Source organism: Aquarana catesbeiana, linkage group LG09, assembly GCF_042186555.1.
Source record: "Aquarana catesbeiana isolate 2022-GZ linkage group LG09, ASM4218655v1, whole genome shotgun sequence".
Classification (NCBI taxonomy): domain Eukaryota; kingdom Metazoa; phylum Chordata; class Amphibia; order Anura; family Ranidae; genus Aquarana; species Aquarana catesbeiana.
In genome coordinates, this window is record NC_133332.1 from 92,814,869 (window position 1) to 92,840,818 (window position 25,950).

General features: G+C 46.3%; 1 protein-coding gene across 4 annotated transcripts in view; it reads left to right on the top strand.

Annotated features, from left to right (window-relative positions):
* The first annotated feature begins 2,106 nt into the window (after positions 1–2,106).
* LOC141107927 (uncharacterized) overlaps positions 2,107–25,950 on the top strand; it is a 62,728-nt gene continuing 38,884 nt past the window's right edge. The window contains exons 1-3 of one of the 4 annotated variants that reach the window (XM_073598991.1): positions 2,107–2,445; positions 11,441–11,619; positions 11,737–11,781. In XM_073598991.1, coding sequence (XP_073455092.1) covers positions 11,489–11,619; positions 11,737–11,781 — 176 coding nt within the window. In that variant the 5' untranslated portion in view covers positions 2,107–2,445; positions 11,441–11,488. The remainder of the gene's footprint in view (positions 2,446–11,440; positions 11,620–11,736; positions 11,782–25,950) is intronic. The other 3 variants (XM_073598990.1, XM_073598992.1, XR_012235987.1) reach the window with 3 other exon arrangements.

A 25,950-nucleotide genomic window follows, 5' to 3' on the forward strand; every position in this document is an offset into this window, starting at 1 on the left:
AATATACTAGTATGGTCACGCTTACATAACAAACCTCACCCCTAAGGGAATAATTCTAAGGGGAAAAAAACTCTATGGTGAAGGGAATTCAGGAGGCCTCTTACTGCCATTAGGATACCTCTCCCTTATATATTGTTGTACAAAAGTGTAATAAGGTAACCAGTTTACAAAGGATTTTTTCCCTACACAAGCCTAGCAATCAGGCTTTCCAGGTAGCGCCGTATACCCATATTTTTGATAGTTTATGAATATAGAGCAGGGCACTCACTTTAAAGTGGTGTTCCGGCCGAAATTATACTTTTTAAATAAAAATGCCCCTATAATACACAAGCTTAATGTATTCTAGTAAAGTTAGTCTGTAACTAAGGTCTGTTTTGTTAGTTTATAGCAGTAGTTTGTTATTTTATAAACTTACAGCAGGCCGTGGCCATCCTAAGTGTGGGCATCTGAAGCCAGACTGTATTTCTTCCTGGATCTCATCCTTGCAGATCTCGCACATGCTCAGTGCAGCACAAGCAGTGTAATAGGTTTCAGGTCAGGTTTCCATAGCAACGGCAGTTTCAGAGGAAGTTGCCGCCCCTTCCCAGAAGGCATTGCAAACAGGAAACGATGCGATGGGCCGCGGCCAGGGAGGAGGAAGTGAAAAATGAATACAGCAGATATACAGTAGGTGCTGAGAAAAAAATTAAAAAATATCCAATTCGTTTACAGTGCACAGTTTAGTGAGGGATGCTGAAGAGTTGTAAAAGTGGGTGGAACTCCACTTTAAGCGCTTTGCGTAAAGGGAGGCAGCAACCTGTATATTTGCCATATAGGCCTGTCCTGAAGCGCAGTTGTATACACGTGATATTGTATACAAAATAATGTCTCCCTCCGCCGGCTGCGTGGTTACAATAGAACCCCCGCCCCTTTCCATAACAGACCGGCAGCGGGGCGGGGGGTAGGCGGGGCGAGGCGGGGCGCAGGGTGGGCAGGAGCTTCATCTAGCCACCCAGCCGTTCCTGGTCTTCTTAAAAATGGCGGCCGATGGAGATAATGTCTCCGCCGGCCGCGGACCTCTAGCGGCGGTGAAAATTCGTGAAAAAACAGATTTCTCGGGACATTTCCCGGTAAACAATATAATTGGGAAAAGAGTCCAAATCCCAGGAATGTCCCAGGAAATCCGGGACAGTTGGTAAGTATGCTGTGTGCACTACTATATGCCTCATTCCCTGCTGTGTGCCCCACTATGTGCCCCATTACCTGCTGTGTGCCCCATGCCTCTCTGTATGCCCAATGTCCTAATGTGTGCCCAGTCAACAGGGTAGGCGCCGGTGTGAAGCGTCACCTCCCTGAAATGAGTTTTTGCAGGTTGGGATGTCTGTGGATTGTATAAGTCAGTGTTTCTCAACTCCAGTCCTCAACGTGCCCCAACAGGTCATGTTTTCAGGCTCTCCATTATTTTGCACAGGTGATTTGATCACTTTCACTGCCTTAGTAATTACCACAGCTGTTTCATCTGAGGGAAATCCTGAAAACATGACCTGTTGGGGTGCCTTGAGGGCTGGAGTTAAGAAACGCTGATATAAGGTATTTACTGGCAGAAAAGAAATGTTTTACTATCCAAAGTTAAAACAACAAGGGCAGAGGATTTATTAGATGGCAAGTTGAAAAAAACGACTGAAGGTCCGCTTTAATTCCGTGGCCCCGTCGTCACCATGACAACAGAGCCGGTGTCTTATCGAATTCAGTCCCCTATCATATAGTGTCCACCCTGTACTGCGCAGGCGCAGTACGGAGGACAAAAGAGACGCCGAAAGTCTCCGAAGTTCAACAGCTGATCGTCAGCTGTACACGGCGCCTGCGCATTTATTCTTACCCTATGTCCAGGATCATTCCCTACTATCCAAGTGGACATAGAGTTAGAATAAATATTTGCCGAGCGCAGCGAGGCCGTGCCCGAAGCGTGGCGAGCGAAGCGAGCCCGCGAGGGGCCCTCTTACACTGCCATCGCTAACAAGTGCCCGAGCGCCGTGTACAGCTGATGGTCAGCTGATCAACTTCGGGCATTTTCGGCCTCTCCTGCTCCTCCGTACTGCGCAGGCGCTGCGCCTGCGCAGTACGAGGCGGACACTATTTGATACGAGGACACTATATGGCAGAACACCGGGGCTTATGCAGACCCACTGCGGCAGACGCCCCGCTCCCTACGTCACTGGACGGGATCACGTTCTCTTCCTCCACATTGTGGTTGGCACTGGAGTGGAAGTCACTTTGGGAGGGAGATTCCCTGAGTCGCTCCCGGTGACGTCACGAGAGGCCGAGTAAACAGACACAGCTGTGGAGGGGGCGGGGTGGAAGGCGGAAGTATTTGTTCCAGTGGGTTCAGCTGGGGATCCTAAGGAGCTCTGTTCCCCACCTGAGGTCCAGTGGGGACCCCTGCAGCCTGGTGAGCGGCCGTGTCATGTAATGTGTCCTCTCTGTGTGTCTCTTTAGTTGGTGTGTGTGGAGTGGAGCTGAGCTCCTGTGTTTGTTATTGTGGGGGGAGGTGCATGGGGCTGTGTGCACTGCTTTCACTTGTCCCCCATCTGGGGGGGTTTGTCTTCCTGTCCTGTTTTCTGACAAGTAGAACTTCTATGACTATTAGTGATTTCCAGGACTGGGAGATCTCTCTGGTTTCCTGTATTTAGAATAGATCTGATGTCACAAGATTACTTGTAGGTTTGGATGGAGTGGTGAGGGGTTAGAGCCCCTGGCAAGGTTTATACAGCTGGGTGGAAGGATGTGGGGTGCTGGAGGGTGTATATCAGCAGATACGGGGTGTAATATAGGGAGGGGGGGTCCCTGCTTTACAGAGGGGAATAGCGGTAGGTTGACTCGTGTCCCCAATCATCTGCAGATGGAGAAAACCACCAATCCAGTTTGGGAGTCCATGTCGGTGTCTCCGCTGGGGGAGGGGGGGTTTGATTGTGCCCCTTTTGGTTTGGTGACAACTTTCCCTGACACACAAGTTTGAGTTGTCACCATAACAGGAATAGAAAGGAAATCTCCCTGTGGGGACACTTGTATCAGTAAAAACTGACCTTACATTATACAATCTCTTTTTAAATTTACCAAAGCTATATAATAAGAGGACACATGTAAACAATCCATACTTTTTATCATTTTTTTTTTTTTTAGCAACCCAGCCAGGCCCCTGCACTACATGTAGTTGATGGTAGATCTAATGAAGATGTGCAATCAGATTGTATAGTGTATGGCCACCTGAAGGGTACATTTTGAGCTTGCATATTTTTGTGTGTTAATAACAGCCCATTAATTTCAGGTCTTTGGCAAACACACAAAAAGTATGGCAGGCACGATTTAAAGTGTCACTAAACCCCCATCATAAAAAACAAAAAACGATCAAATGGTGTATTACATGTTGTTCATATTCATTCAGTCACTATGGGATTCATTTTTTGTATTCTGCAAAAAAAAACCTGGTTGACCCTGTGCTCTCTCTAGGGATTTGGCAGCTGTGGTGGCAGCTCTGCACATGCTCAGTTTTCACTGAGTTTCTATCCTGAGCATTTCCTCCCGATCACATCTGAGCAGCCCATGTGACCATAGAGTCACACATGTGGGTGTACACACAGTGGTAAATGACAAATAAAAATACCAAGGAAAATGGGATTGTAATGGTGCCACACACACAAATTAATATAAAAATATCCAAAGTTTATTATTAACATGTTAAAACCCATCAATTTCATAAAAAAAATTACAGATGAAATGCAGTCGCTTCAGCTTAACATGTTTCGCCAGGCTATGGCTTCTTCAGGAGATATTTATAGTTACTGCATATATATAGACACTATGAATTACAAAAAATTGTATTAGTCAAAGAAAAACAAACAATTCATACAATATACTAATCATTCCAAAATAAGTAATGTATCTACTCGTTTTTGTCAGTGGTGCTTTTTTATTTTTTCATTTGATGTGGTGCCTGTGACTCTCAGATACTCAGCAATCCATATAATCAAAGGCAAATGACAGCCCACTCCCTCCTACTCCATGCCCTCTAACCGACTAAACACAATGGGGGTGGGATGTTACATGAAGATTGCTGGAGGCTTCACCTCCCTCTTATTTTAAGGACACAGTCTGTGATGTAGAAATCCACCCACAACATGTTATTTCCACAAAATAATAGATTTTATTTCAAATATATATTTGTATGACAATTTAAAACAGTTTTTATAGATATTAATTTATTTTTACTCTGTATTCCAAAGGTGTGTGGGTGTGGGTTTTTTTTTTTTTTTTTTTTTTTTTTTTTTTTTATGTGACCAGCAGCAAAGGACTAGAAGCTCCTCCTGCTTATGTTTCCCTACAGACAGGCTGGGAAAAAACTGGGTCATGAAACAGCTGTATATCAATTAGGAGAAAGGTACTTTTTTTTTTTTTTTTTTTTTTTAATGAGTGCCATCATCCACATACAGAAATAGAGAAGGGTCAATGTGAATGAAACAGTGTGTGTTTAGGATCACTTTAAGAAATAATGGCACCTGTGTGTGTGTCTGCAGAGGGCAGTGCATTTCCACACTGTGCGAATTGGCACTAAGGCTACCGGCGATTCCAGAGGTGGGATCACTATAGAGGCTGCCTGTCTGTTCATATGGAGTCGCTCCCTCTGTAACTAGATGCAGTGAGATTTCACTGGCCCGAATGCTTCTGAATCTCTGCAATGGGGGGGGGGACATCCCCACGGCCTCAGCTACAGAGGGAGGGGATTCCATAGAGACAAACCAGGCAGCATCCCAGTGGCAGAGTCACCCATCTGACATCAGCTTTAGGGAGGATTTTCCTACTTTTCAGCGATTTCCCTGTACTACTTGTTGTGCCTATAGGACAGGAAGTGAAGGGAGCTCTTCACAGTAGGGCATGGAAAACACAGAGCTTCCGTACTAGATTCAAAAAGGATAAAAATAAAAAATTGCATTAAAGCACTTTTTTCATATTTTTATTCTCTGGGTTTTATTTATATATGTCAAATGTCTAGGTGTGTTGTAAATGGGGATACGATGCTCCTTGGCTCTACATTTGCTCAACAGAATGTCCCTGGAAACCCTTATGCCCAGTACACACGGTCGGACATTGATTGGACATTCCGACAACAAAATCCTAGGATTTTTTTTCCGATGGATGTTGGCTCAAACTTGTCTTGCATACACACGGTCACACAAAGTTGTCGGAAAATCCGATCGTTCTAAACGCGGTGATGTAAAACGCGTACGTCGGGACTATAAACGGGGCAGTGGCCAATAGCTTTCATCTCTATTTATTCTGAGCATGCGTGGCACTTTGTCCGTCGGATTTGTGTACACACGATCGGAATTTCCGACAACGGATTTTGTTGGAAAATTTTATATCCTGCTCTCAAACTTTGTGTGTCGGAAAATCCGATGGAAAATGTGTGGTGGAGCCTACACACGGTCGGAATTTCCGACAACAAGGTCCTATCACACATTTTTCCGTCGGAAAATCCGACCATGTGTACGGGGCATGAGTCTCAGTTCACACTAGCGCAGCTTCAAAGTCGCCCCACACAGCGCAATTTCATCACGGCTTGCCCAACTGTTAGAGAGGTAGGAGGCAGAGTAACATGACCTGTAATGTAGGGGTCAGATTTAAGCTGGCCATACACTGAGCAAATTTTGGTTCCTGATGGATCAGCTGAAAATCGCTCAGGAGGTGGTACTGTTGTCCATTTCCCACCTGACATTCACACCTGCTGGTGTGAATGACAGTGGGAGGAATCTGATGATTCCTGCAGCTGCTTCATCCACCTGTGTGCGGCTAGCTTTGGCCTCGGAGTCCGTACACTTCAATGACTGGTCAATGGTGGCCACAGCTATTCGTGGCGGTCTGCCCGGCCAGTGATTACCTGTGGTGATCGCTGCTGAAAGCACATAATGCATTGCGGTCATTCACACCAAAGCTAGTCACCCATGCAAATGTAGCCATTGTTTTGTTATTATTTGACCTGTGTTCCCAAAAGTGTTCAAGAGAACCAGTACTGATAAAATATGTAGGCTGCCATTGCTGAGATTTCATTTTGGAAATACCAATCGCTAATCAGGGAAACAGCTGTGCAAATTACAAGCATGCAGCCTCTTTCTAGGGCACGGAGTCGGCTATTCAGCACAGGGGAGGTGACGTGATCTGTATAATGAGCTTAAAGCGTAATTCTAGGCAACGAGAAAAACTGTAAGTGAGCTGGCTTTATCCAGGATTGATTTTTTTTTTTTATTTATTTATTTTCTATTTGAAAATAATCCCAAAGGAACAAAAAAACTTTTGGATAAGCAACGTAAACCAAAATATTGTGTGGTTTTTTTTTTTTTTTTTTTTTTTTTTAATATAAATAAGAGAGGGTTATCTGTTTGTTTATATTTCAGTCAAAATGATGCAATGCTTCTTTTTAGGGATTGTAAATACATTTGGTATGTTTACATTTATTCTATTGTTTTGCTGTGTGTGTCTTTGTTCAGGTCTAGGAGAGCCAGCTATTGTCCTAAATGTAATTTCAGGAGGCAGCAGGTCTGTGAGGCCTATCCGAGGAAGGCCTATAAACTCCCACTCCTCTTCTTGGTAGAGGTGCCATGATCTTCTAGAACAGGGGTCTCCAAACTTTCTAAACCAAGGGCCAGTTAAAGCGGTTGTATACTGCTTTAGCACATTTTTACCTACAAGTAAGCCTATAAGGCTTACCTGTAGGTAAAATGAATATCTCCTTAACCTGTACGGTTTAGGAGATATTCACCTTGCATGCAGCCGCTGATGTCAGCGGTGCATACGCTCTGAAGGTCCGGCGGATGCTGCCGGAAAATCAGAGCTCCTTGCCAGAAAGAAGACTTCAGCGCGGGAGTGACGTCATTGCGGCTCCGGCCACTCACAGCGCCAGAGTTGCAAACCCGGAAGAGTCGCAGAAACAAAATGTCAGCTCCCTCGGCAGTGACCGGGAGACGGTGTGGGGGCTTCATTCTAATGCCACGTACACACGGTCAGAATTTCCGACAACAAATGTTCGATGGGAGCTTGTCGGAAATTCCAACCGTGTGTAGGCTGCATCGGACATTTTCCGTCTGGAATTTCCGACAAACAAAATTTGAGATCTGGTTCTCAAATTTTCCAACAACAAAATCCATTGTCGGAAATTCCAATCGCGTGTACATAATTCCGACGCACAAAATTCCAGCATGCTCGGAATCAAGCAGAAGAGCCACACTGGCTATTGAACTTCATTTTTCTCGGCTCGTTGTACGTCACCGCGTTCTTGACGTTGGGAATTTCTGACATTTTTGTTCGACCGTGTGTATGCAAGACAAGTTTGAGCCAACAAACATGGATTTTGTGTTCGGAATGTGCGATTGTGTGTACGCGGCATTAGGTATTATTTCATAATGAGCTAGTATGCAGTGCATACCGTGGGAGGAAGGGTGCCCCATTGGTGGTGTCAGTGGGAGGAATGGTGGCCAGGGTCCGCAGTTTGGAGATCACTGTTTTAGAAGATGTCAAGCTTGTATTTCAAGGTATAGGCAAGGTATATGTTTTTATGCTGGGAATCCATTAGATTCTTGTAATAAGTGTGTGCAAAGCCAATACTTTTTTGAATATTTTTAGTTTGCCAATTGGAGGTGCAAAGAAATTTTCCCAAAGTGGGAATTCCAACTGTAGACATGTCACCAAAATATTTGTCCCGAATGGAAGAATTCCACCTTTTTTGCTCTTAAATTTTTGATTTCCATTTTCTGCTTTGGTGACAGTGGCCACTAGGATAAATATCATGGTGAGTTTCCCCAGCGGGTACTGAGGCAGAAGTAAAAAAAAAATTGTGCCGTTTTCAGGGCCAGCATCTCAGTCAAGGAAGTAGATATAGATGCTGATCCTGGATGATGCCTGAATAAAGATGGTGACGTCCTACTGGACAGAAAATCAGATAGACATTATGTGAGGCTATTCTGTGATCTCTGAGAAATAATAAATACCTGCAAATGACACTCGTACACATTGCTTGGCATCCATGCATTTAACATGCGTAACAACATGTAATGCTAGATCCACTTTAACAGGGCCATTGACTGCAATAAAAACCTTGGCAGAGGTTCTCACCTCTACCCACTCTGATCTAAAATGTAGCAGAAAATAAAGTGCATCCGGAAAGTATTCACGGCGCTTCACTTCTTACACATTTTTTTTATGTTACAGCCTTTATTCCAAAATGGATTAAATTAATTATTTTCCTCAAAATTCTACAAACAATACCCCATAATGACAACATGAAAGTAGTTTTTGAAATCTTTGAAAATGTATTAAAAATAAAAAACTAAAAAAATCACATGTATATAAGTATTCACAGCCTTTGCCATGACACTCAAAATTGAACTCGGGTGCATCCTGGTTTCCACTGATTATCCTTGAGATGTTTCTACAACTTAATTGGAGTCCACCTGTGGGAAATTCAGTTGATTGGACATCATTTGGAAAGGCACACACCTGTCTATATAAGGTCCCACAGTTAACAGTACGACCCCTTTCACACTGAGGCGCTTTGCAGGCGCAACATCGCTAAAAATAGTGCCTGCAAAGCGCCCTGAAAGAGCCGCTCCTCACACTCCAGTGTGAAAGCCCGAGGGCTTTCACACTGGAGCGGTGCGCTGGCAGGACAGTAGAAAAAGTCCTGCTAGCAGCATCTTTGGAGCGGTGTATACACCGCTCCTGCCCATTGAAATCAATGGGGCAGCGCTTTGCGGTGGTTTTAACCCTTTTTCGGCCGCTAGCACGGGGGTAAATCCACCCCGCTAGCGGCCGCTAAAATGGCGCTAAATATAGCGCCGTTTTACTGCCTATGCTGCCCCAGTGTGAAAGGGGCCTACATGTTAGCACAAACCAAGCCATGAAGTCCAAGGAATTTTTTTTTTTTTTTTTTTTTTTGACCTCAGACAGGATTGTATCGAGTCACAGATCTGGGGATAGGTACAGAAAAATGTCTGCAGCATTGAAGGTCCCAATGAGCACAGTGGCCTCCATCATCCGTAAATGGAAGGAGTTTGAAACCACCAGGACTCTTCCTAGAGCGGGGTACCCAGCCAAACTGAGCGATCGGAGAGAAGGGCCTTAATCAGGGAGGTGACCAAGAACCTGATGGTCACTCTAACAGAGCTCCAGTGTTTCTCTGTGGAGAGGGGAGAACCTTCCAAAAGAACAACCATCTTTGCAGCACTCCATCAATCGGACCTGTATGGTAGAGTGGCCAGACGGAAGCCACTCCTCAGTAAAAGGCATATAATAGCCCGCCTGGAGTTTGCCAAAAGGCACCTGAAGGACTCTGACCATGAGAAACAAAATTCTGTGGTCTGATGAAACAAGGATTGAACTCTTTGGCCTGAAGGGCAAGCATTATGTCTGGAGGAAACCAGGCACCGCTCATCACCTGGCCAATACCATCCCTACAGTGAAGCATGGTGGTGGCAGCATCATGCTGTGGGGATTTTTTTCAGTGGCAGGAACTGGGAGACTAGTCAGGATCGAGGGAAAGATGAATGTAGCAATGTACAGAGACATCTTTGATGAAAACCTGCTCGAGACCTGGACCTCAGACTGGGGCGAAGGTTCATCTTCCAACAGGACAACAACCCTAAGCACACAGCCAAGATAACAAAGGAGTGGCTATGGGACAACTCTGTGAATGTCCTTGATTGGCCCAGACTTGAACCTGATTGAACATCTCTGGAGAGATTTGAAAATGGCTGTGCACCAATGCTCCCCATCCAACCTGATGGAGCTTGAGAGGTCCTGCAAAGAATAATGAAACTGCCCAAAAAAATAGGTGCGCCAAGCTTGTAGTATCATATTCAAAAAGACTCGAGGCTGTAATTGGTGCCAAAGGTAATTGGTTCAACAAAGTATTGCACAAAAGCTGTGAATAGTTATGTACAAAGAAAAAACAAATATTTTGTTGCGCTAGAGATAACAGCTGTATGCACAGGTTAATAGTGGGATGGATAGGGTGAGAGAGTCCAGGAACTGGATACTGTTGGCAATAGCAGCAATAGGTCAAATATAGTGGGGGGGGGGGGGGGAGTCTGTGGCCTGGGTGTGTGACCTCAGGGAAAAGTTGCTGGCACAACACAGGAGGCAGCATGCTGAAGGGCAGGAACACCTTTAGCGCCGGTTCACAATAGAAGCGGCACGACTTGCAGGTCGCCTCACCGAGGCGACCTGCACACGACTGCCGTGGCGACTTGCAGGACGACTTCTGTATAGAAGTCTATGCAAGTCGCCCCCAAAGTAGTACAGGAACTTTCTTTTAAGTCGGAGCGACTTGCGTCGCTCCGATTAGAACGGTTCCATTGTACAGAACGGGAACAGAACGGGAGGCGACTTGTCAGGCGGCTAGGTCGCCTGACAAGTCGCCCCCGTGTGAACCGGCTCTTAGGGAGAAATAAGAGGAGAAAAAGCAGCGCCAATCTAAGTGCAGTAGTAAAAACGCACACTTTTAATTGCAGTAGAAATACACTCATTCTGAGTAGGTAAAAACAGGCACATCAAATGAAAGAAGTCCAGATGGACGGTGAAATAGGCGGCAGGGGGCGATCCTCCAATGCCGAACAGTCCTGTCTGGCAACGCCGGTGGGTTCCAGTGTCCCAGACTAGGGTCAGTAAGGCGCAGCGTGGATCGTCAGTCCAATTTGGTCCCGGAGTGATGATGCTAATGGCGTGCTTGCCATTAGCATCATCACTTCGCGACCCGGGACCAAATTGGACTGACGATCCCCGCTGCGCCTTACTGACCCTAGTCTGGGACACTGGAACCCACCGGCGTTGCCAGACAGGACTGTTCGGCATTGGAGGATCGCCCCCTGCCGCCTATTTCACCGTCCATCTGGACTTCTTTCATTTGATGTGCCTGTTTTTTCTCCTCTTATTTCTCCCTAAATGTGAATACTTATGTACATGTGTGTGTTTGTTTTTTTTTTTTTTTGTTTTTTTTTTTTTAATTTGCAAAGCTTTCAAACAAACTTCTTTCACATTGTCATTATGGGGTATTGTTTGTAGAATTTTGAGGATAATAATGATTTTAATCCATTTTGGAATAAGGCTGTAACATAACAAATTGTGAAAAATGTGAAGCACTTTGAATACTTTCTGGATGCACTGTATATTGGCTTAAGCTCCACTTTGAGTTAACCATTAAAGATAAATAGACTTGTTTTAATAATCTAGTACAAAGTGTACGGGCCGTTTGTGAGGACAGAACATTGTGTATTGTCTGTTCTGCATGCTGCAAATAAAGACTTATCCACTTCTACAGCCCCTATTGGAATGTTCCTTAAAGTGACGCCATAGCTGACAGTGCATGTGTCTTTGTGTTGTCTGTGCCCTCATGTAATGCTCCGTTTTTCTCTTTCAGGGTCTGTGGGGGTGACAGCACCCAGAGTCGTGGTGTGACGGAGGCAGGATGGTGTGTGAATTCTTCCTCCTCTCCTCCATCTGGTTCGTGGTGGTCATATTTTGGATGGAGACGATCAGTATGTGGCTGTTTCTATGCCATCTATTCCAGGACAGAGCCATGTACCAGTGGGGAGACAGGTGTGTGGGGGGGCTATTTACAGGGTCTTTACCTGAGAACGGCTTGTAGTAATTCACTGCAGACCTCCCACTATGGAACACACACGGCATAACAGTCCTCTTCTGTTTCTTCCACAGGATTTACGTCTCCCATCCTGATCAGATCATGTACGTAATTATTAGGTGAGTGAGCACAGTGTGTGCGCAGGAGGTCACTGCCAGATATACATCTTCCATGTTTAGAGAGATTCCCAAACAGACCAGAAAGTTTAAACGTTGTAGTGAGGGGGCTATTTGTGTATAAATATGGAGTACAAATTATAATAAAGAAATTATTGGGGAGTAGCATAAATTATGATGCCTAATCCGGGATAGAACATTTATGTATTTCTGCTGCATCAAAGAATGCTGGTTGTCCTGCAGTGAGTAGCAGGGTGACACCAATTCTACTTTATCTTGGAATCTAGTAGAATATCAAACTACTCTTTTAAAGGGTAACTCCACTCTTGTGGGAACATAAACAGCAAATAGGAAAAAAAAAAATCTTCCCAAAAAGGGAAGATTTGCTTGTCTGTAGCCACGCTGCCACATTTGGCATATTTTGGGGCGGGGGAGTAGTCATGGTTTTGATCCATGTTCAGTAGGATACTGGCTGTGAAGCCACGAGGCTTTGCTACCGGTCTCCCTTAGTCAAGATGGTGGTGCCAGCACCTGATAGCTGAATAAAGAGTCGGCTTGAGTGAGGACACCGCTGGATGCCTGGACAGGTGTCCTTATATTAAAAGTCAGCAGCTACAGTATTTGTAGCTGCTGACTTTTAACTTTTTTTTTTTTTTTTCTGAAGGAGCCAGGAGCTCCTCCTTTGTTCTGTACACAATTGGTGTATGGACCCCCAGAAATGTCATTGCTTGTGTGATTGGCTCACTGTTTTTCATTTTCGGTGGGGTACTTCTAAAAGGGGGCTGACCCTACCTTTTTCTCATTAGAACACAGAGTGCATCAGCTGATTAATAACAAAAAAGTCACTCTCATTCAAGCTCACTCTGCAAGCAACTGCTTTTCTTCAGAGCATTAACCAGTAGGAATTTGAAACAAAGTTTAACCACTTGCCGACCGCCTAACGCAGATATACTGCGGCAGAATGGCACGGGCAGGCAAAATCACGTATTTGGTACCCGAGGCGGTTGGCTTCGTTAGGGGAGCGATCCAGGCTGAGGGGGAGACCACTCATTTGTGGCCACTGTGACGAACGCGGGTGTCAGATCCCTGCCCTCCTCGCTAACTCGCGACAAAGGACCGGCCAACCTCACACCACGCTGTCACTTACGTAACAATGCCACTCTCAGCTGCGCCCAGCACAAAGATTTTCCAGCTTGCGGGACCACAATCTAGGTGCGAGCAGCCTGAGAGTGATTGTCACTGGGCTAATTACACAATTAACCCTTTAACTGCCACCACCCCCGTTTAAAAGACCGAGCCGGGGGAGACTCGTAATTTTGCAATACCAATTATAATTTTAGAATAAGCGTCTGACACACACACTGCCACTACAGACAGATCTGCTCAGAGTCTTACTCTACAACAGTAGCGCCCTTCAAGAGGCAGGTTCGTTTATAGCTTGCATTAAGAGCTTTAGAGACAAGGTTAACACTTTTCAACATAAGGGTTTATTATGAAAAGGTCAAGGTTGATGCAAATAAAATATTTACAGAAGAAAGATGTTTCAAAATATAAAGACAATATACAGCCACAAAGCAATAAGGTAGAATTGGGAAGAGAGAATACTTGCAATTAATGTCCGAGGGTTGATCAGAGTTCGATCGATGAGCTAGGTAATCGGTTCTCGACTTGGCAGATGTTACTTCTTGGATGGTAAAAGGAGAACTCACCATTGTCTTGGCATCTCCTCTTTTCTGTCAAATCAAAAGGGGTGTTGACAGCGACCAGTAACCAATCATCTGGTCAGCTGGTGTAGGGGTTGGTTGCTGGGAGGTGTCTACACTCATGACCACGTCCCAGGTACATTTTGTAATACATGTTCATATATCTGCATCTGTAGGGTTTACAGACTCCAAATATCCATATTATTATTCAACTTGAGATTTCCTTCAAAACAAGTCTAAACATGCCATATCTATAACGTATAGCCTGCTTTGGAGGAATAAGTGGTCCCAGGGGTTTCCCATATGACCTGACATAGGGGTGTCTGGACTTGAAACGTTCCCTATTATCTGAGGAAGCTAAATATGTCCAGATTATGTCTGTGCTATTACTAAGTCAGAAGTTATGAAACATGCTGAAATTTCATACTTATTCTTATGAGGTGTATTCAGAAGACTTTACGACCTAGGCCTGTTTGGTCTCTGAATGGGGAGGGTGACAGTTTTACGACAGGCCTGAACTGTTTTCTCTGTTGAGATAACCTTTTCTGTTGAACTTAAAAAGCTTTGAATTCCTAAGGTGGGGAAGACGGAGTTCAGAGTTCTCTGTGAGGTTACATGGTTCTCAAAACTGTCATGGCTACTTCCACACAAGATGGCAGCTAGCTACAGCTTTTCATGTCCCATACGTGATATCGTTACACCTCCCCCCTTAGGTGGTTGCATGGGAGGGAACTACAATTTCCCTCCTGACGCAACCGACTCCTGTGGGCTCGGCTTGTCGTGACAGCCCATCAGCATTGCCATGGGCGCTGCCTTTCTTATGCTGGATGGTGAAATCGTATTGCTGAAGAATTAGGCTCCACCGAAGTAGTTTGCCATTCTCCCCAGCAACACGATTTAGCCAGCTCAAGGGATTGTGATCTGTGATCACAGTGAAGTGCCGTCCATAAAGGTACGTTTGTAACTTCTGGAGAGCCCACACGATCGCAAGACACTCCTTTTCGATCGTGGCATATGCTACTTCCCTGGGAAGCAGCTTCCTGCTCAGGTAGAGGATGGGATGCTCCTCTCCGGCCTCGTCCACCTGGCTCAGGACTGCACCCAATCCAAAGGCAGAGGCATCCGTCTGCACAAGGAAACGGCGGGTGAAGTCTGGAGCCTGCAGCACAGGTGCGCTGGCCAGCGCCCCCTTCAAGGCCTGAAATGCCTGCTCACATTCTGGTGTCCAAGACACCACCTTGGGCAGTTTCTTTTTGGTTAGGTCAGTCAGAGGTTTGGCCAGGCTACTATAGTTACATACAAATTTCCTATAGTAGCCAGCGGTCCCCAAGAAAGACATAACCTGCTTTTTGGTTTGAGGGGTAGGCCAGGCCAGGATGGCCTCAACCTTCCCTGTCTCGGGTTTCAGGGTACCTCCTCCTACCTGGTGTCCCAAGTACTGCACATCAGTCATGCCAATCTGACACTTACTGGGTTTGACAGTCAGATTGGCGGCTGTCAGGTGGTCTAGGACCTGTGACAGGTGCACCAGGTGTTCTTCCCAGGTAGGGCTGAACACGGCGATGTCATCCAAGTAGGCTACGGCAAAGGTTTCCAGCCCCTCCAGTAAGTCATTCATGACTCTCTGGAAGGTAGCTGGGGCATTCTTCATCCCAAACGGCATGACGGTAAACTCGAACAATCCGAATGGGGTGATGAAGGCCGACTTTTCCCGAGCCTCAGGGGCCAGAGGAATTTGCCAGTACCCCCTGCTCAGATCCATGATTGTTATATAACGGGCGGCCGCCAGCCTATCTAACAACTCATCAATCCGGGGCATAGGGTAGGCATCTGCAGTAGTGATGGCATTCAGTTTCCGGTAGTCCACACAGAACCTGGTCGTCTGGTCCTTTTTGGGGACCAAGACTACTGGGGACGCCCAGGCACTGTGGGACTTCTGAATCACCCCCAGCTGCAGCATTTCCTCCACCTCCCTTTTCATGTCGGCCAGCACCTCCAGGGAGACGCGATAGGCCGACTGTTTAATGGGGGGATGTGCCCCGGTGTCCACCTGGTGGACAGCGAGGTGTGTCCTCCCAGGCTTTCCCGTAAACCTGCTACCATGTACTGCCAGCACTCGCTTCAGTCCAGGTACCTGGGTGGGGGTAAGATTGGAGTTTATCAGGAGTTCTGAGTCTACCTCCCTGGTGTCTGCTAGCAGGTCCAGAAGTGGATCAGCCTCCTCGGGCTCTGGCCTGCTGCAGACCGGCATGACATAGGCCGTGCGCTCATGATGGGCTTTGATCATGTTAACATGAAGGGCCTTCTGCCGTCTACGCCCTTCTCCCAACCTGACCAAGTAGGTGACATCATTCAGACGCTGGGTGATGGTGTACGGGCCTTCCCATGCGGCTTGGAGCTTGTTCTGCCGCAGGGGAAGCAGAACATACACCTTCTGACCAATGTCATAGGTCCGCTCCCTAGCGTTACGGTCATACCACTCTTTCTGCCTAGTCTGGGCCTGGGTCATGTTCTCCCGTACCATTTCCACCAGCGTCTCCATTTTATCTCTGAATTTTAGGACATAATCCACAACCGAGACCTTTGAGTCGGCAATCTTGCCCTCCCAGTTCTCACGGATTAGGTCCAGCGGTCCTCTTACCCTCCGTCCGTACAAAAGTTCAAATGGCGAAAAGCCTGTGGACTCCTGAGGCACCTCTCTGTAAGCAAACAGCAGATGAGGCAGATACCGTTCCCAGTCCTTACCCTGGGAGTGCACAAAGGTGCACAACATTTGTTTCAAGGTTCCATTGAAACGCTCGCACAAACCGTTCGTTTGTGGGTGATAAGGACTGGCCATGATATGCGTCATCTGTATTTTCCGACAGAGAGCCTGCATCAAGTCGGACACAAACTGAGGGCCTTGATCGCTGATGAGCTCAGCCGGGAATCCCACTCTTGTGAAGATTCCCAGCAGAGCATCAGCGACCTTGTCTGCCCGGACGCAGGAGAGAGCCACCGCCTCCGGATAACGCGTGGCATAGTCGACAACTGTAAGGATAAAACGTTTGCCTGAACTGCTAGGGATGGCCAAAGGCCCAATGATATCCACTGCCACCCTCTTAAAAGGTTCGTCAATCACAGGCAAAGGTTTTAGCGGAGCCCTGTGTACATCCCCTGCCTTGCCAACTCGCTGGCAGGTAACACAGGACCGACAGTAGTCAGCTATGTCAGCGAGCATTGTAGGCCAATAAAAGTTATGTATCAACCGCCCTCGGGTCTTAGTGATCCCCAAGTGCCCTGCGAGGGGAATCTCATGAGCCACTTTTAGCAGCTGTCCCCTAAATTGACTGGGTACAACCAGCTGCCTGCTACCTAGGTCAGCCTCATTCCCCTCTGCAGGCATATTTTCTCTGTACAGTTTACCTTTGTCCCAATAGACCTTTTGTTTGTCATTCTCTGCAGGGGGGCGATCAGCTAGACTCCTGAGCTGTGCTAGTGTTTGGTCTGTCTGCAGTGCTGTTTCAAAGGCGGAACAACAGGTCCCAGCCAGCAGTCCTGTGGCAAACATGGACAGCTGCTGAGGCTCAACAGAGGTGGAGTCCACTGGGTCAGAACAGGGAGAGGGCCCAGAGACCTCCTCCTGCTGTTCTGCGACCAGGGCCTGCACCTCGGCTGCCTTTGCAGCACTGCGAGTGACCACCAGTACTGGCAATGCATTATCATCATCATTATCATCATCATCATTATCATCACATTTAACCTTTATCAGTTCAGCATCATTGGAACATACATCAGTTACCTTCACTGGCAAGGGGGCCTCCTCTCCTGTCTCTGAAGAAGGAGGACCTTGCACTTCCACTCCACCCTCCCCCTCCCGCTGTCCATCTACAGGTTGCCCAGATATTACCCCAACATCGGTAAACAGTACCTTGGGAGGTCCAGAGAGATCTGTGGGAGCATCTGGGGTGCTTTTAGCAGGGGCATAGTATGAAACCAGGGTACCTAAATCAGAACCCAACAACACTGCAGTGGGGATCTCCTCCGAGACACCCACCTCTCTCATCCCACTTCCGGCACCCCAATCAATAAAAACATAGGCACGGGGTACACAGGAACGGGTCCCCCCAACTCCGGTGAGGGTAAGGAACTTCTCTGGGATGATGTCTGTTTCTTCTATAACCTCTGGTCTGACCAATGTGACTTCAGCTCCGGTGTCACGAAAGCCTGTTACAGTCCGGTGGCCTACGATGACTGGCTGCAAGTTGGCATTGGTTCCGGGAGGTTTCCCACTGACGAGCAGCACAGCGGAAGGGTTGCTAGCCGGATGGCCAGGTGATGTCGTCTTCTTCTGCTCAGGGCACTGCGCCCTGAGATGTCCGGCTCCCCCACAGTTGTAGCATTTGCATTTGTCCGTTAGGAAGGCCTTGGCTCCAGGAGTTGCAGGTTCCGGCTGCTGAGGAACTTGTTTGGTAGGCATAGGAGGGGTTGCCGTGTGCGATTTCCCTCCTTTCCAGCCATTCAGAGGAGCCTTGCGATGGTCAGATACCCGAGAGTGGATATAGGTATCTGCCAGTTCTGCTGCTGCTTTGGCAGAGGCTGGCTTTCGCTCCAGCACAAACTGTCTGACGTCTGTAGGACAGATGTGCAAAAGTTGATCTGCAATCATAAGATCTTCCAGGGATTCAAAAGAATCGGCTTCCAAGCCTTTAGTCCACTGCCGGAATGTGGTGCGTAAGCGACCTACCACATCCATGTATGAGTCCCCAGGCCCCTTTTGCAAGGACCTAAAACGCTTCCGGTACACTTCCGGGGTTAGCTGAAACTTTTGGATGATTGCAGCTTTTAGGGCCGCATAATCGTCGCACTGTTCTTCTGACAGTTCGACATAAGCATCCAGGGCCTTGCCTCGTAGCCCTGGTGTCAGGTACCGGGCCCATTGTGCTGGGGGCAGATGGTACTGACGGCATGTTTTTTCAAACGACAGTAGATACACGTCAATGTCACTGTCCTTTTCCATAACTGGAAATTTGGCTGCTGGGATCACTGGCAGAGAGGCATCCCTGTGCTCTAGGGATCCGAGGTTCTGAGCCTGTCGCTGCTGCTGGAGCCTAGCCATCTCCAATTCGTGCCGACGATCAGCCTCCCTCTCAGCCTGGCGTTCTGCCGCCTCTCGCTCAGCCCTGCGCTCTTCTCGCTCAGCCTGGCGTTCCAGAAACTGCAGGTACACCACAGGATCCGTCTCCCTGAGGTTTTGTAGAGTTTCTTGCATTTGAAGAGAGTCTATGATGTTTTCAGGCAATCTGATGCTAGCCTGCTCTTGTGGTGGCTTGGAGGTAACAATCCGTGGTATTCCAGTGTCAGTCTCTGCTTGCCCATCTGGTGAGGCCGCCTCTGAACCACTGGGCTCTGGAGTAGCGGAAACCCTTTCTGGTCCAGTTTCCCCCAGGTTCTGGTGTGCACGGATATCAAACTCCTGTAAGGCATGTATCAAGCCTTCACGATTTTTGCCACCGACATCAATTCCTCTTTCTGCGCACTCAACAGTCAGTTCATTCTTGCTCATCTTTTTATATGCTGATAACCCAGACATTTTGCAAGCAGAAGAGATAGAACAGAAAGAAGAGATAGGAAGAAGGTGTAGGAAAGAGTTGTTGCTGTATGTCTCTCTTGAAAAAATCAAAATCAAAAAATATGCACCAGCTTGTCTCTAAGGACTGTTTCCACAAAGGTTACAATCCTTCAGTGCAGAGCTAATTCCTAACAATGCACTGAATGCTCTTAATGCGAAACTATCCCGCTACGCTGCCAGCCAATATGTGACGAACGCGGGTGTCAGATCCCTGCCCTCCTCGCTAACTCGCGACAAAGGACCGGCCAACCTCACACCACGCTGTCACTTACGTAACAATGCCACTCTCAGCTGCGCCCAGCACAAAGATTTTCCAGCTTGCGGGACCACAATCTAGGTGCGAGCAGCCTGAGAGTGATTGTCACTGGGCTAATTACACAATTAACCCTTTAACTGCCACCACCCCCGTTTAAAAGACCGAGCCGGGGGAGACTCGTAATTTTGCAATACCAATTATAATTTTAGAATAAGCGTCTGACACACACACTGCCACTACAGACAGATCTGCTCAGAGTCTTACTCTACAACAGTAGCGCCCTTCAAGAGGCAGGTTCGTTTATAGCTTGCATTAAGAGCTTTAGAGACAAGGTTAACACTTTTCAACATAAGGGTTTATTATGAAAAGGTCAAGGTTGATGCAAATAAAATATTTACAGAAGAAAGATGTTTCAAAATATAAAGACAATATACAGCCACAAAGCAATAAGGTAGAATTGGGAAGAGAGAATACTTGCAATTAATGTCCGAGGGTTGATCAGAGTTCGATCGATGAGCTAGGTAATCGGTTCTCGACTTGGCAGATGTTACTTCTTGGATGGTAAAAGGAGAACTCACCATTGTCTTGGCATCTCCTCTTTTCTGTCAAATCAAAAGGGGTGTTGACAGCGACCAGTAACCAATCATCTGGTCAGCTGGTGTAGGGGTTGGTTGCTGGGAGGTGTCTACACTCATGACCACGTCCCAGGTACATTTTGTAATACATGTTCATATATCTGCATCTGTAGGGTTTACAGACTCCAAATATCCATATTATTATTCAACTTGAGATTTCCTTCAAAACAAGTCTAAACATGCCATATCTATAACGTATAGCCTGCTTTGGAGGAATAAGTGGTCCCAGGGGTTTCCCATATGACCTGACATAGGGGTGTCTGGACTTGAAACGTTCCCTATTATCTGAGGAAGCTAAATATGTCCAGATTATGTCTGTGCTATTACTAAGTCAGAAGTTATGAAACATGCTGAAATTTCATACTTATTCTTATGAGGTGTATTCAGAAGACTTTACGACCTAGGCCTGTTTGGTCTCTGAATGGGGAGGGTGACAGTTTTACGACAGGCCTGAACTGTTTTCTCTGTTGAGATAACCTTTTCTGTTGAACTTAAAAAGCTTTGAATTCCTAAGGTGGGGAAGACGGAGTTCAGAGTTCTCTGTGAGGTTACATGGTTCTCAAAACTGTCATGGCTACTTCCACACAAGATGGCAGCTAGCTACAGCTTTTCATGTCCCATACGTGATATCGTTACAGCCACCCCCTCATGATCGCTCCCAACGAATTAGATTCTTCCTCTGCTGCTGTATAGTAAACAGCGGCAGAGGAAGTGATGTCATCGCTCCTCGGCTTGGTATTTTCCGTTCCGGCGCCGAGGAGAGAAGACATCCGAGTAAGTGCACATCACAGTAAAACACACCAGGCACACATTACACCCCTAATCATCCCCCCCGCCCCCCCCGTCACAGTGACACCAAGCAGGTGTTTTCTTTTTTTTTTTTTTTTTTTTTTTTTCTGATTACTGCATTGGTGTCGGTTTGTGACAGTTAGAAGTGGTAGGGCAGTTAGTGTTGGCCCCTTTTAGGTCTAGGGTACCCCCCTAATAAAGTTTTAACCCCGTGATCACCCCCCGTCACCAGTGTCACTAAGCGATCGTTTTTCTGATCGCTGTATTAGTGTCACTGGTGCCACTACCTAATAAAGGTTTTAACCCCTTGATTGCCCCCTAGTTAACCCTTTCACCAGTGATCATCGTATAACTGTTACGGGTGACGCTGGTTAGTTTATTTTTTAGTGTCAGGGCACCCGCTGTTCATTACCGAATAAAGGTTTAGCCCCCTGTTCGCCCGGCAGTGATATAACGCCCACGCACGCAGCATACACCTCCCTTAGTGGTATAGTATCTGAACGGATCAATATCTGATCAGATCTATACTAGGGTTCCCAAAAACAGTGTTAGTGTGATCAGCCCAGATACCTGCTAGCACCTGTGTTTTGCCCCTCCACCCGGCCCAGCCCACCCAAGTGCAGTATCAATCGATCACTATCACTTACAAAACACTAAATGCATAACTGCAGCGGTCACAGAGTCAGGCCCGATCCCTGCGATCGCTAACAGTTTTTTTTTTTTTTTTTTTTTTTGTAGCGTTTTGGTGAACTGGCAAGCACCAGCGGCCTAGTACACCCCGGTCATAGTGAAACCAGCACTGCAGTAACACTTGGTGACGTGGCGAGTCCCATAAGTGCAGTTCAAGCTGGTGAGGTGGCAAGCACAAGTAGTGTCCCGCTGCCACCAAGAAGAAGACAAACACAGGCCCGTCGTGCCCATAATGCCCTTCCTGCTGCATTTGCCAATCCTAACTGGGAACCCACCACTTTAGCACCCGTACTTCCACCATTCACATCCCCAACCAAATGCAGTAGGCTGCATGAGAGGCATTTTCTTTATGTCCTCCCGAGTACCCCTACCCAACGAACCCCCCCCCCAAAAAAAAGATGTCGTGTCCGCAGCAAGCGCGGATATAGGCATGACACCCACTATTATTGTCCCTCCTGTCCTGACAATCCTGGTCTTTGCATTGGTGAATGTTTTGAACGCTACCATACACTAGTTGAGTATTAGCGTAGGGTACAGCTTCCACAGACTAGGCACACTTTCACTGGGTCTCCCAAGATGCCATCTCATTTTGAGAGACCCAAACCTGGAACCGGTTACAGTTTTTTATAAAAGTTACCGTTACAAAAAAAGTGTAATAAAAAAATCCCTCTCCCTCTCCCTCTCCCTCTCCCTCTCCCTCTCCCTCTCCCTCTCCCTCTCCCTCTCCCTCTCCCTCTCCCTCTCCCTCTCCCTCTCCCTCTCCCTCTCCCTCTCCCTCTCCCTCTCCCTCTCCCTCTCCCTCTCCCTCTCCCTCTCCCTCTCCCTCTCCCTCAGTTTTCAGGTACGCCATTCAGCTGCAGCGCGGATTTATTTATCTTGACAGCAACAGCGTTTGCTCCCACGATATATAAATGCTTCGGCATGTATAAATGATGCCTGTATGCCCATCATGGCAGGTGGGTGGATGAAGGGAGGTATTCTAATGGTGGGCATACCCACCGATCAATCTTCTTTTATTAATCTTCGGCTAATTAGCCTCTAGACTGCTTTTACAAACAGTGGGAGGGAATGTCCCCCCTCCCACCGTCTTCCATGTTTTTTTCTCTAGCTCTCCTGTCCCAACAGGGAACCTGAGAATGCAGCCAGTGATTCTGCCAGCTGACCATATAGCTGATCAGAGACCAGAGTGGCTCCAATCATCTCTATGGCCTAAGAAACCGGAAGCTACGAGCATTTCATGACTTAGATTTCGCCGGATGTAAACAGCGCCATTGGGAAAGCATTTTATCACACCGATCTTGGTGTGGTCAGATGCTTTGAGGGCAGAGGAGAGATCTAGGGTCTAATAGACCCCATTTTTTTTTTTTTTTTTTTTTAAAAAGAGTACCTGTTGCTATCATAGGGGATATTTTACATTCCCTGACATAACCATAAAAATGATTAAAAAAAATGAAAGTAACAGTTTAAAAATAAGATAAAAAAGCAAAAAAAAATAAAGGGAAAAAAAAAAGCACTCCTGCCCCCCCCCCCTGCTCTCGCGCAAAAGGCGAACGCAAGCGTTGGTCTGGCGTCAAATGTAAACAGCAATTGCACCATGCATGTGAGGTATCACCACGAAGGTCAGATCGAGGGCAATAATTTTAGCAGTAGACCTCTGTAAATCTAAAGTGGTAACCTTTTTTTAAAGGCTTTTAAAAATGTATGTAGTTTGTCGCCATTGCACGTTTTGTGCGCAATTTTAAAGTATGTCATGTTTGGTATCCATGTACTCGGCTTAAGATCATCTTTTTTATTTCATCAAACATTTGGGCAATATAGTGTGTTTTAGTGCATTAAAATTTAAAGTTTTTTTTTTTCCCCCAAAAAAGTGTTTGAAAAATTGCTGCGCAAATACTGTGAAAAAAGACACACCCACCATTTTAATCTATAGGGCATTTGCTTTAAAAAAAATATATAATGTTTGGGGGTTCAAAGTAATTTTCTTGCAAAAAAAAAAATATTTTTTCATGTAAACAAATAGTGTCAGAAAGGTCTTTGTCTTCAAGTGGTTAGTAGAGTGGGTGATGAAGCTTCTAAATGTTGTGCATAAAATCCCAGGACAGTTCAACCCCCGCCCCCCCCCAAATGACCCCATTTTGGAAAGTAGACACCCCAAGCTATTTGCCAAGAGGCATGTCGAGTCCATGGAATATTTTATATTGTGACACAAGTTGCGGGAAAGACAAACATTTTTTTTTTTTTTTTCAAAGTTGTCACTAAATGATAGATATTGCTCAAACATGCCATGGGAATATGTGAAATTACACCCCAAAATACATTCTGTTGCTTCTCCTGAGTACAGGGATACCACATGTGTGAGACTTTTTGGGAGCCTAGCCGCATACGGGACCCCAAAAACCAAGCACCGCCTTCAGGGTTTCTAAGGGTGTAAATTTTTCTTTTCAATTTTCTTTATTAAAGGTTTTGCAAATTATACAAAATGGCATGAACAATCAGTCAGTAAACATATTTTCTGTTAAATGACACAAAAGTGTTGTACAGAACACAAAGGGGGAAAAAAAAAAAAAAGGGGGGGGGGGGAATAAAGAAAATAAATTTGCCCCGTAAGCGGAGTACTCCTAACTTCTTGGTAATATTAAATCAAGTTGTAGTACCTTTAGTACATCTCAGTATCAGGGCCCTTGGCGTCAAAGGAGGTTAGGCCTTTAAAATGAGTTTACCTTGTTCCTCCCTCGGGGCCAAGAGAGGCTTCATAACTCTCCACTTGTATCCATAAGTAGAGTTTTTTTTTTAAACATAAAAAGAGAAGAAAGGGAGGGGAGAAGAGAAGTGATATAAAGTAAGGTTAAGATGAAGGAGGAGAATGGAAAGGAGAGAAAGAGAAAAAAAAAGATAAAGGTCCAGAATCCAAAGAAGAAGCCGTTTCCCTCGGCCTGGGTCCCCCACCATACAGTTCTAGAGACTATGGGGCTTGGAGGTATTTGATCCAGGGGGACCACACCCTGTCAAATCTGGCCTGTCTGTCTTTAAGGATACTGGCCAATTTTTCGTTGACCATGATCCAAGATATTTTATTCTTTACCAGTGCAAGGTTGACCACTGGAGCTTTCCATGCTCGTGCTATTGTGATTTTAGCTGCTGAAAAAATAAAGAAGATGAGAGTTCGGAGATGTCTAGGGGTCCCATCCGGCAAGTCTGCAAATAGCGCCGTCTTGGGATTTTTAGGTAGATTTTGTCCTGTCACTGAGTAGGCCAAGGTGAATACTCTGATCCAGAAGCGCTGGATTTTGGGACAGGACCACCAAACATGTAACATGGTACCCTCCTGCCCGCATCCTCTAAAGCAAAGGGGCGAAGTTCCGGGGTACATCCTCACCAGCCTCGCCGGGACAAGGTACCATCTGGACAACACCTTGTAGTTTCCCTCCACCAGGGAAGTATTAAGTATTCCCTTATGCACCATGGTCGACCATTTCCCCCATATCTCCTCCTCTATAGTCTCTCCTAGATCAGATTCCCATGCTATTTGGTATGAAAGTTTGGTGTGTTGGGTATTGAAGAGGGCATAGAGCTCAGAGATCCCTCCCCGTGACTCAGTTCTGCGTAAGCATTTATTCTCAAACAAGGTCCTAGTAGTTATGTCTATCAGATCAGTAGCTAGGGATTTGATGAAGTGAGTGATTTGATATAGACGGAAAGATTCCGTCTGTGGCATCTGTAATGTCTCTCGAAAATAAGCCTGTTGCTTGATCCCTTTGTGATCTATGAAATGTGCTATCCTATAAAGGCCTTTGTTAACCCACCACGTAAATTGCTGGGGATTTTGTCCTGGAGGGAAGTGTGGGTTATTGAATATAGGGGCTACAGGAGAATGAGGAGATTTCAATGAGTGTATTTTGTTCACCGTGTCCCACAGACGCAGGGAGTGGGATAAGGAAGGGCACAATATGGCCCGACGTTCTCTTGTCGGGAGCCACAGCAGGAGGTCTATTGGTAGTGAGGGACTGGCTTGTGCTTCCGAACCCAGTCTGGTTGGTATGTTGTAGAAAAAATTTGGTAAAGTTGTACCAGTTGGGCCGCCCTATAATATTTCACGAAGTGGGGAACTCCCAGTCCTCCCTTCCCTTTGGAAATATAAAGAGTGGAGTGAGCTACTCTGCATCCCCCACCACTCCAAATGTATTTATATATTAGCGTCTGAAGTTTTCTAAGGAATGCAGATGGTATCGGGATCGGTAATGATCGGAAATAGTAAAGGATTCGGGGGAGTACCGTCATCTTTATGGCTGCTATTCTACCCATCCAGGAAAGATCATGTGACTGCCAGTTCTTTAGTTCTTGTTCAATGGACTTAAAAAGTGGGGTGTAATTAACCTGAAACAGTGTAGAGACATCCCGAGTAAGTTTAATTCCCAGATAAGGGAGTGCCTGTGTGCACCATTTAAAGGGAAACGACTGTTGTATTGCATCACGTACCGGGCCAGGAAG